Genomic DNA, 12,111 nt, shown 5'->3' with positions numbered 1-12,111 from the left:
TGATGAGGATGGAAAAGCAGGAAGGGGGTTGGTCTGATGGGAGCCTATGGGAGGGGGAATATGACTTGTAATGACGGCGGTTTGAGCCAGACTGAGATACTGTAACCTGTCAACTGGAGACGTAGTCCACCCCAAAAGTTGGTGGAAGAAAAATGCCTGAAAGCCGACCTGGTGAGGATGATCTTCACTGAGGACTGAGGGATCCTGGCATCAAGCAATCAACGTTATTTTTTTTGCTCTGGAAAACAGGGACGCATTCCACCGGGATGCCATCAGGCAAGTTGGGCAGACGGGGCAACAGTGATGGACAGCAGTGCCCAGCGCTCTCATTAGCTCTGCTCCTTCACTCACAGAGGACGCGTTGTCCCTACAGAATATTAAGATTCTTGTCTCGTCTCCGTTACCTAGAAAGTTCTCAAGCACGGCAGCGTCCTGAGAGTCCCTGTGTGTCTGTGAGAGTAAAGGAGTGTCTGAGCCTCAGCTGCTTCTACTGTCTGTCTACTGAAACGTCACAATCAGATAAACATCATATCGGAGCCTGTGGAACAACCATCAGATAGACTGACAACAATGAAATCATCCAAAGTCATTTCTTCATCTTCCAACCTTGTGAATTTAATCACGCACCCTCACGTCACAGCGGCGGCGCTCCAGTTGCTATTTTAGCCCGATTTGGAAACATCTGCATCTGGGGAATGGTCCATAGCACATTAACAGTGTCTCACTTTTTAAATAGGCAAGCTGTTTGTGGTGCGTTTTAATATAGGTCAAATGGATTTGAGCATTCCGAACACACTTTTATATGATGTCAAAGAACGACTTTTAACTCTCTGACCAGTTTCACTAACTGGAGCGCGAGCGGTTTCACGACTTTTCCGACTTTATTTTCGATTGTGTGGGTAGATGAAGAATGTGCCTCCTTCAAAGTGTAACACAAAGCAGACCCCAACACAGCAGAAGCCCCCCCTGTTCATGCTATGACACAATTAGTCTGGGATAAGGAGAGATGTGGAGTAGCAGCAAAGATGAAAGGTGCTTCTAAAGGTCAATGGTTGAGATAACCTCATAGGTCTAATCATTCAAAGCTAAAACAAGACACAGCAGACACATCTGAGACACAAACAAAGGAAGGGGGCGGGACAACGGAAGGACAACAGAAGGACAACAGGGTCAGCGTCTCTTTAAATAAAAAGGTGTCCTGTGCTTCTGACGTTTGTTGGTGACAAACTGGTGGAAATGAAATTTGTCGCCGCTGAGAAATGACGCTGAAACATGCAAGAGGCAGAAAACAGACACGCACAGGAAGGAAGCATCAGGGCTGAACGCTCATCAGGGTTGGACGCTCATCAGGCGCTCGTCTTTTTCTGGAAAGGTTTCCTCTTTATGTCCTATTTGAGGCCATTATCATTACGTGCTTCCTGTTTATCAGCCCGGGTCCTCGTGCTTTGAGACGAGCCCAGGGAATGATTGTGGAAACTGTCGGAGCGCTAATCGGATTAGTCCAGGACAGATCATGAGTTCTGTGGGACTGCAGATCTCCAGCTCCAGATGGCCAGATGAACATTTGGCTTTACAGTGGGCCTGTTGCTGAGCTTAACCGGGTCACCACCAACACTTTTACACTCAATTAGACAGAATACGGCCCGTTCTCTTTGTCATTGCTTGCTGCTAATAAGGCCACCATGGAGGCTGTGTGCTTTGTTGGTTAGTTAGATTTTGGTAGGATTACTCAAAAGGGCTCAATGGATTTTGATGAAACTTGGTGGTTGGGTGGGGACTGGATCAGGGATGAACCTATAAAGGTTTGGTGGGTGGGATCCTGGGAGATTGTCTTTCTTTCTCTTTCACTTAGTTAGTATAGTTCCTACGCAGGAGTTGTGTTTGGCTTGCTCAGCCTTGGTGTAGGTATGATTTCTTATGAACACACTTTTTAGAAATGACGCTGGAATAATGAGAACACAACGTCAGGTGACTAAGTTGGTGGCCCCTTCAGAATAAAACGCCAAACTTCTTGTTGAGTTATGATTAAAATGTGATTTATGTTAAAGTGTAATGAAGCAACGATGTGACTGACCTTTGTTTTGTTTTGTTTTGTTTTCTCTCTAGGTGTCTTCATCTTGTGTCCCAGTGACAAATTATGAGCTGGTAAGTTGATTCCTCTCCCATCATGTTATTGCTGCCATGTTGCTGCTCTGCCACATTGGGTTTATCTTCCTCACGAGACGTGTTATAAACTACATTCACTTAAGTTAAAGCCTCTGTTAGCCAGTTAGAGGCAGTACAGCTGCAAAGGCAGATAACACAGGAGTACTTAAAGTGGGAAAGAGTTACACAGAAGTTCCGTCCATGAATCTGCATTGATTTGAGGTCCGTCTGCCTTTTCAGTGACATGAGATAAAGCGGGAAGCATTTGGGTCTGTAGTGATTTTGCAAAGGGCAATAAAAAGCCTTTGCTCACTCCGTTTCCTTATTTGGTGCTGGTGTTTGGAGTCTTGTTAGACTTGGATGCGTTTTGCTCTCTTCGTCTTCGCGCGTTCTCGCTCTTGTGTGCCTGTAATGGCTTGGTACTTGGCAAAGCAAAGCAAATATCCCCCGTACTCTTACCGCTCATACAGACAAACCGTGTTTTTCTTTAATAAAAGCTGCAGTAATCAAGCAGGAACATGTCATTATCCTCTGCAGAGGGTTTGTAGTGTAGATGCTTTCTACATGAAGACATCTGTTTGAGATGGCGAGCACTGTGAGCCAAAGACTCTGGGTTACTTTATAGACCTACTGTTGACCCGAGCCTCAGACACAGACAGGCAGTAAATTAGAAGTTACTGTATGATTTCATGGCACACATATGGCTTAAACTCACACTTAATCCCTCAAAGTTAACTTGTAGTTTGTTGACGTTAATACTGACAGTTCATTGCCAACAAGTCTGAACATGTGTGTTACTGTTATCATAGGTTTCAGGCTGTTGGTATAAAGTGGGAATATTCTCAGGACGGCTCTGACACTTTAATAAACAGATCAAACTAACATCATGTTTTATGGCAGTGTATTTCCTGTCCTGTGGGTGACTTTGCTTGTGTCAGTGCAGGTAGTTCTCTGTGATATCCCTGCTGTGCGTCTCTGTATCGATCAGAGCGCAGCGTCAAAGACACTTACAGTAAATCTGTGTCCTTGATGAGTTGTAATGAATGCAGAGACCGATGTGCTCTTCCTCCCTCCTGTCTCCTCTCTCCTCCTCTTGCCAAACGAGACCTCCCCAGAGCCTTTTGTGGCTGCTGATTAGTCTCATAAAGGCTGATGAGCTGAGATGTAAAACACTGGGTGATGGATCTTTACCACCAAACGACAACGGGGAGGAATGAAACCCCAACAAAGCAACACTGCTGAAGTTTGCAGCGTCTGTGTGCAGGCAGAAGAGTGTAACCTGCCATCAGTGCTGCAGTGTGTGTGAGGTGTGTATCCGCTCTCCTCTGCGCCTTGTTTGGTCATCTCCTTCCCTCGCAGACAGAGACCGGCATGATTCACTGCTGGGCTCAGGTGCAGAGCGATTGCGCCATCGGCCGTATATTAGCTTAGTGGGAGTGGAAAGGCTGGGAAAATATGAGCCTTTTATATTCTGGATCCAAAACAGCAAAGGGCCACAAATACACATTTATTAGTGGAAATGGAGCCGTTACTCATCCTCTGTAATGAGCCAATAAATGCCACCATATGTTTTCCCCGTATTTAATTGGCTTCAGTCGGATCCTGTTTATTATGTTTCATGTTGCCTCTTGAAAAATATCAACTTGGCCAAAAATCTCAAATCTGCAGCACTAAATTTCATAATAAATGTTCATAAACACATGTAATTGCAGATCTACATTAAAGCTGTCACATTCTTTATTGTTCTACACTCATTATTCAAACGGAAAGATAAATAGCTTCTATAGCTTTATACTATCCAGAGTAGCATTCCATTGTGTTGGATGGATGCAGCTGTTATTGTTGTGCTCGTGTTCGTTTTATTTTGAAAGGCTGGATTAATGTACTGAGGTATTTGTCCTCACTGCAGTTTAGGGAGAAATGCAATTAAGCCTGAGTCAATAGGAGTCCACCGCTGTCATGTGATGTTGCGCAATCTCTCGTCTTCCCAATGAGGAAATGCATGTTGAGATACTGAGATTAAGATGTTTACATGTCAGTCTGTTAGTCTGAGTATTCATCCTTCAATTTGTGGTGATGTCATTAGAATTAACATGTTTAAGAAGCTGATTTACTGCCCCTATCACAGTGTAATCAAAGTTTTAAAGTACTTGTATTAAGACTCTATTAGTTCTATTGGACTATTACTGAACCAGCAGTGTAAGTTACATCATAGTGTTATTCTAACAGAAGTGGCCTCAACATCCTCGTTCAAATCATTAGGATTCTCTGCTCGTTCTTCATCCAAATATAGCAACAGTCAGTCACTAACACCCCAGTGTGCAGATGGCTCTGTAATGAAACAGGTGATGTCAGGCTGTAGTAAGCGCTGAGGTGTGTTTGGCCCGTCCATCCGAACAGTGACGCCGACAGAAGTGAGCAAACCGAACCTATCCTGCTAATTCCTACACGTAGTCGTGCTGCAGAGCATGCTGGGAACATTCCTGGGCCGTGCAGTCACGGCGTAGCCAGAGCTGCCAGGAATGGGTTTGATTTGGCCGAGGAGGATGGAGAGAGGAGGAGAGATGTTGGGTATTCTGATGAGGTATACTACAGATATAAACACAACAAACACACTCACAAGCAGAGATATGCACACACACACACACAACTCAGAGAGCCCAAAACCACCGACACCTACGTCAACCAGCTTCTCTTTTACGGGTTTTGTCTAGTGGGGGAACGGGGCCAGCACATTGCTTAGTAATGACTATAACTGCAGGGCAATGATGGTCTAGATGTGGTCCAATTAGCCCCGTGTTTAGAACCCAGCATATTTCACTGATGTGCCCAATTACGCTCTGTATACAAGCAGCGAGCCGGCATCCTGTAATGACATACGATCCCCTTTCTCTGGGAATGTGTCTACCAACAAGCCGGCACGTACAAATGGACATGTTTAATAATGAAGGGAGAGCAGGGAGGCCTCTATCTCTCTCTCTCTCTCTCTCTCTCTCTCTCTCCTGTCTGCCTTTCATAAGTGTCTAACATCAGCGCGTTGCGGCACGTTACGTAAGACCTCGGGGTGCCTCTGTGAGAAAATGCGGCTCTCACGGTCAAACGCTTTGAGTGTGCAGGCGGCGAGTCAACACGGGTCACATGGGAGGAGAGGCTCGTACACAGTGGGAAATCACTCAGTTGCTGGAAAGTTTTCTGTCTCATTAAAGCTACAATCTGTGATGCAGATAAACAAAACAAGGGAATGGAAGCCGTGAGAAACCAGATTAAAAAGGAACGATCTGGTGTTGCAGTTTCCAGTCCTCAGTAACGGGTACACCGGGGCTTGTAAACAGAAGTCCAGGGTCTTTTGGGTAAATCAGGTGGCAGAATCATGCACAGAAAATGACCTCAGCACAATGGACTTTACGGGCAGCTTTAACTACGGAACAGCAGAATATGACTGTGGTTCACTTCATTTCATTATGCTAACCTTTCCAAACTTGAGTAATCACCGCTTATCGAACGGCAGAATCTTCTTCCCTCTACCCGTCAGCCCCGTTTGTTTAGATGTGGTTGTGAATGGTTGGTTTGTATTACATTTCTACTCCTACTAAACCACTCTGCAGAGAGAGAGAGAGAGAGAGAGAGAGAGAGAGAGGACCTTTGCTGTTCCTGCATCATTGACACTCCTAAAGGGAGAGACATTGTTTCATGTATATCTGTGACCCCTGAATTGTAGAAACAGGCAGATATTACCGCTCCTATATTCCATCACGGAGGTCAAAAAATGAAAACAATACATTTCCATGCACATTCTCCTCTGTGAAGTCATTTGATCCTCAGGTCAGAGTGTCTGCATTCATGTGGGCCTCGCACCCAGAGAATAAATTGGGACATAAAGCACAGAACACCAGAGCCAGACTTCTTATATTTCACATATATGAGAGATTCTGTCTTTGTTTGCCAAGAACTCTGACAAAGTGCAGCGATGACGACTGCAGGCCAGATAAGACCCCAACTGCTCCGGCTCATTCTTTCATCAGGGGCTTGGATGAACTCCAATTACCCTATTTGGACATGGCCAGAGTAAAACTACAGTGTAGAAGTGAGTGCAACTTGTTTATAGGTGTGTGTGTGGGGAGGGGGGTGTGACTGAGTCATCCCCCCTTCCTCTCACTCCCTCTTTCAGAGAAGAAAAGAAGTCGGCTCCCTCTTCTCTCACATGTTGGACTCGGCTCTTGGTTACATAACCGAGGGTCCGCTTGAGTGTGAGTGGGGACGGGCTGGGACAGGCAGGGAGGGGACGGGAGGGGGGTTGTGAGAGACGCACAGGAGTCAAAGGTGGTTTAAGGCCACGGGCGGCTCCAGAGCTTTTCTCACAGCGAGGCCCTGCAGCTCTCCTCTCCACTGCTCCCAAGGGATCCCTGGCATTTTAGAAGCGCCAACTCCAGGGGATTGTGGCTGGGAATAAACACACACACACACACACACACACACACACAAACATGCCTGCACTGTGCCTTCCTCTCCTGCAGTGTGTTTACATTTCTGGGACATAGCTGTGTGAAAGCTGCCGATGACGAACACGGAGCATGAGAGAGGAACAGCTGTGTGTGTGTGTGTGTGTGTGTGTGTGTGTGTGTGTGTGTGTGTGTGTGTGTGTGTGTGTGTGTGTGTGTGTGTGTGTGTGTGTGTGTGTCTCTCTCTCTCTCTCTCTCTCTCTCTCTCTCTTCTGAGAGCTAAATAATGCACACCTAAATATTGATCTTGTCTCCTCTCTTGTATACGGTGGCTCTGGAGTATTTGTGCATCGGAGCCAGCAGCCTTGGGAGGCGACGCCCAGCTTCCCTCCAGCTGAGGTTTCGCACCTTCGACATCACATCGGTATCTTCTAAATCAAAGGGGAATTGGCGGTGTCGTGGCCGCTGGATTGCCTTTTTAGGCAGCCGCTCCAGGGGAAAACATTTGTGGAGGCTGGTTTGCCAAACAGCTGGGCTTTTGCCTTAAATACTAAGGATTCTGATGTTTTGGCCCACTTTGTCTAAACGCGGGGCGGAGCTGAGTTCTGTCACTGCAGGACGGAGGATCGTTCATACCTGAGACTTTCACAGGAACGCATCAACAGCTGTTTCCAGTAAATGGGAGTTATGAGTGTCTGAGAGATTTAGTCTGTGAGGGACTGAGGCTTCAAGTGCCCCAGAATGAAGCTTGTAGTTAGTGTTTGATCCCACTAGGAGGCACTGTAGGACACATCAGCCATGGACCTATATAGTCCTGTTTCCTGTCTGTCTGCCTTGTTGTTCCCACTTCACCTTATAGAAATCCTGAGTCATGAAAGTTTAGACAAAGGAAAGTATTTTAAGGTTGAAGTTAAGTTTGATTATTCTAAGCCAAAGTGCCGGCTGAGGCTGAACTCTCCCCTCATTCAAACATCTGTGTAATCAAACCTCTTTGAGTTTCGTGCGTATCGACCCAAACATCTGCAAACCGATTCAGGATCGATTTGTCTGCGGTCCAATCATATTCCAAGATAGTTTGCAACTAAGTGCTTTTCAATTCTGTGTTCTATGGCCGTAGATGACTCTGTGTCCCGTCTGCAGCTGGGAGCACATGTCAGTCCTGTCAGTGCTCCATGTTCCTGCCACACAGCAGCTTCTTCACAAACCCAGACCTTTCCCACTGATCGGTGGCTTTGATTTACTTCTTTGTTTTGGTGGGAAAACTTAAGAAGCCATTAGATCTCAGAGGAGTCAAACATCACAGTATTTCAGTTTTCCTGCCTCTTCACTCTTTGGCCTCAGGCTCATCACGAGAATTCACTTTCAAAATGTACAGAATGCGTCTTTCTTCTTCTGCTGTGTTCCTCCCTCTGCATGTTAGGCCGGTTGAAGATGATTTCGTGTGACAAAACTGGCAATTGTGCATTTAGCGATGCTTTTCATCTTTTTGGTTTCATTACGGCTGGAATGGCACGGAATGCTCCGTCACCTCTCATCAGAGCTGGGCAGAGGCTCAGGCGTCATTCAGGCAGCTTGTTGAAACATGGAGGCAGGTCGAACACAGCTGAGCTCTCAGCATGGGATCAGGTCCAACACACAGAGTAAACACAGGAGTTTGGCCTTTGTGAAGCCATTTTTGGAGAAGTTGTGCCAGTCCAGATGGTATAGATGTGTGTGACTGTGTGTGTCTGTGTGTGTCTGTGTGTGTTTGTTTTTAAACATTTCCCAAAAAATGTCTTGAGAAAGTCAGGGGCTTTTGAGGGAGAATGAGGGAGCGGGGGGGCATGGGGGAGGATGAGTGGCACTTAGCACTCACCCGCGGTTAGACTCATACACCCAGCTACAACTACACACATGAACACAAGAATACACTCCAAACAACTGAAGAACTTCCCATTTGTGGTTACTTACACTACACTCTCTCCACCAAGGGATAGAGAGGGACCTAGAAACAGACACACACACATACACACACACACACTATGCGTACACACACACTATGCACAGTATCAGCTAATGCATAGCCAACTCACTACCTAAACAAAAACACTGAAGCATTCCAACATTCCCAATCACTCCTGCCTGTTTCCTTTCAGATAGTACTCTCTCTCTCTCTCTCTCTCTCTCTCTGTCTCTGTCTCTGTCTCTCTCCCTCTCTCTCTGACACACACACGCACACACACATACATTCCCACTAAAGCAGTGCCTTTTCCCTGCCCTGCTGTCCACACTGGGCTTGGCTGTGTCTTTAGCCCGGCTGTATATTTAGCTCTGGGTCGTTTCCCCAGAGGTTCTGTTTTGGCTACATTCATGCCCGGCCGCTGGACGGGAAACTCCCAGCACAGCAGCTTTCCTCTGCTTTCCTTTAAGGACTGGGCTATAATTTGGTGAAATGGTCAAAGCAGTGACTGTACTCGTGTGAAAGCAAGCACATGGCACGGCGACGGGGGTGTAGATGAAGAGGTGAGACAGGGTGAGGAAGAGAGTCACACTCTTATGGCCGACAGCTGCCTGATATGAGGCTGTACACAGATGAAGAGAGGCTCGAATCAGCAGTTCCATGTTCAGCATGTGAACACGCTCACATGTGGGGGTGGAGGTCTGCAGCAAGAATCGGCCCGACACCCGAGCAGATCCAAGCGGACCCCCTCTGAGCTCTGACCACATGTTGGACTCATCAAAGCCAGCGTGAGACGAGCTCTGTGAGCTATGAAATGTTGCGCAATTGCAACTGACCCAAACAAACTCATCTTCATGGAAAAGTTTTTTATGAGTAATTTGCTCTGCATTTATCTCCACAGTTGATGTTATTCTTATGATGTAAAACACTATTTCTGTTAAATCATGAAGTTGGGAAAAACCACTTCCAACCGTCAGGTCCTAGGATGCTGTGGAAAGGAAAATGTTACCAAAATGACACATATTAGCACCCACAGAGCGTAGCAGCTAAGCTAACAGAGGGGAGATGTGTTTGGATTGTGCAGCACAGTGTTGTTAGAGATGCTGGAAAAGTTTTCACGCCCCAAGGACCAAATCTTGCCACGTTTTGTTTCTTCTGAACTGTTTGAAAGAGACAGTACATTGAAAATGGAACGTTTTCACTCAGTGTGCAGGACAGAAATCCGGCTCGCGTGCCATTTCAGATATTTCATAACAGACCTGTAAATAGTCTGCACATTGCTGGACAGACTCACTCCTGAAGGGCAGAAAAGCATCTTGTCAGCACTTTTCCTGCGTTGTGCACCCACACTGAAGAGGTCACGACCCTGTATTTTTGCTCTGCCTATGAGAAAATTGCAACAGGACTCTGGGCAGACTGGAGTCCAGATGGTGGCACGGCTCTGAGCGGAGGGTGTAGCCAAGCACTGAGACAATCCAAGCATCCAGTGCGGATATTGTGTGTTTTCCCTGTCTGAATATTACAGTATGTGACAAACATGCAGCATATTCCCCTCAGAAGTACATATTTCAGTGCGATGCATCCATCTGGTTTTTGTTCTGCCTTCCCTCAGGTGCTGCATAGTTTTTGGCTGATTTATTTCTCTTCTTCATAAGGATGTTCAAGGAGAGATCTTGATGTTTCTGCCTGTTTCATCCAGTTACAGTTGCTCTGATGCCGCGTTCAGGTGCTGTGGGAGTCTTGGACTTCTCCAGTTCGCGTTGTTCTTTTGGACCGCATCTGTATCACATTATTGTTTTTGTTCTGAGTTTGAATTTCTGTCAGCTTGTAAGTGCATAAGTGCATTACTGTCCGGTTGCTGAGGTTTTGAATGTCAGCGTTCCACACCAGAACACACACACACACACACCACCGCATGTCCTCATCTTTTCTTTATCCGACCCCAAACGTGGTTTTGGCCTCTGGACATGGATCCAAATCTGTCTTTCACTATGGTTGTAAGTTCTGAACTCGCCCTGGTCTGCTGCTTCAGTCTAATAATCAAACAGCTTCAGATTAAACATGTTTACAGAAACTACTGCCATGACTTTGTTCCTGCTCCAACATTGTGTTTGTTTAGAAGCATCTGCGTTGCGTCAGTCTGCAGCAGGCGTGTGTTCAAAGCCAAGATGGCGTTCTGGCTCGTCTTGTACGACGTTTGAGATTAGATGGAGACGTTCTGTAGGCAGCAGACATAGCAGCGGCGTTCTGTCATGATACCCAAATATAGACCATGATGCCTTCACCACCCTCAGAGCTGCGGTGGTTCAGATGGAGAGCGGTGAGAGAAAATGCTTGGCCCTTGGTCGATCGGTTGACTGATTACCTCCTGATATGAACCCATGAACTCTGGGAGAGACTGAGGCGCCTCCTACTGATGGTATCTGATATGGGAACCCTTTAGCCCCCCCAAACATACACCATCACTTAACACATTCAATCAAGTGGCATGTTCTTGGGTGGGAGGAGCTGTGGAGGCAGGAGTGGGGAAGGGAGAGGAGGGAATCGATCACATCGTCCCTAGGATTCCGACCATCCAACCATCTTCACTATCCTGACCTGCATCATACGTGATACCTTACAGTCTGACTCTCATTCCTCCTTCTCACCAATATAGATCTGGTTGGAGCATTTCCCCAAAATCTCTATTTGGTTTCTGATCCTGAAAAGTTGTTTTCCTGGCGTGACCGCTTCCGCAACCAAAAGTGTTTAGGCGGCAAAGCAGCGTCGGTGTTACATGTGTAGAACTCGATCTCATGTGGTCACATTCAGTCAATCCCAACACATGCACGGTGAAAGAGAGACACCAAACCACCGACCACAGATGCGTGTGCGTGTGCGTGTGTGTGTGTTTCTCTCTACACACAATAGGCTCTATTTGTGTAAAAAAAAATCAAATCAAATGCCTGCGGCTGCAAGTTCTGGCCTGAGAGCAAATCCACATTCTGCTTTTTCGGGCCTCAAACATCAGCCTGCTGCTTCCTGTCCCCTCATTCCTTGAAGCAACCTGCCCTCTTCCACCACGGCTCCACTTGTCCAAGTACAACAACAATACCACACACGTAATCACATGGACATAAACACACACACACACCATGATTGACAAGAAATGACAAGCGGGGGCGGAAGTTGTGAAGTGAAAGATGTCTTAAAATGGTGAAAGCGTGTCTGCATCCATCATGTTGGAAATGGACTCGGTCATCTCTGGTTTTCGGTGGCCGCCTCGCTGCAGCATGGTGAGCCTGGTGTCTGGGGGATCGTGCTGAAGCCTCTCTCGCTCCCTGCTTAGTGGTTTTGTCTGGGCGTTCTGGAGTCTGTATTCTGGGTCCAGTACAGCCAGACTATAATTTCCCCTGCTGGACTCGCTGTTTATATTCCAGCCGAGTTCTCGACAGAGGCCCGAGCTCCCCGGGTGTCGCAGCCTTCAGCTCTCTGTGTGAGCTGGGACTCTGAGCTCAGAACCAAAATGTGATATTCAACTTTCACATTTGCGCCCTTTTGTTAATTCCAGACAGTTGCTCAAATTTCCGTCATAACAACGCGGTGAAG

General features: G+C 46.7%; 1 protein-coding gene across 7 annotated transcripts in view; it reads left to right on the top strand.

The window, feature by feature from the left end:
• Positions 1-12,111, top strand: part of tns1b (tensin 1b) — a 123,020-nt gene that overhangs the window by 63,687 nt on the left and 47,222 nt on the right. For all 7 annotated transcript variants that reach the window (XM_076160495.1, XM_076160493.1, XM_076160492.1 and 4 more), the window contains one exon: positions 2,107-2,145. In XM_076160495.1, coding sequence (XP_076016610.1) covers positions 2,107-2,145 — 39 coding nt within the window. The remainder of the gene's footprint in view (positions 1-2,106; positions 2,146-12,111) is intronic.

Source organism: Genypterus blacodes, unplaced genomic scaffold (genome assembly GCF_046128005.1).
Source record: "Genypterus blacodes isolate CSIRO-AG114 ecotype Tasmania unplaced genomic scaffold, CSIRO-AGI_Gbla_v1 ptg000106l_1, whole genome shotgun sequence".
Taxonomy (NCBI): Eukaryota; Metazoa; Chordata; class Actinopteri; order Ophidiiformes; family Ophidiidae; genus Genypterus; species Genypterus blacodes.
The sequence above is the reverse complement of the archived record's forward strand: the minus strand, read 5'-3'. Positions and strand labels throughout refer to the sequence as shown.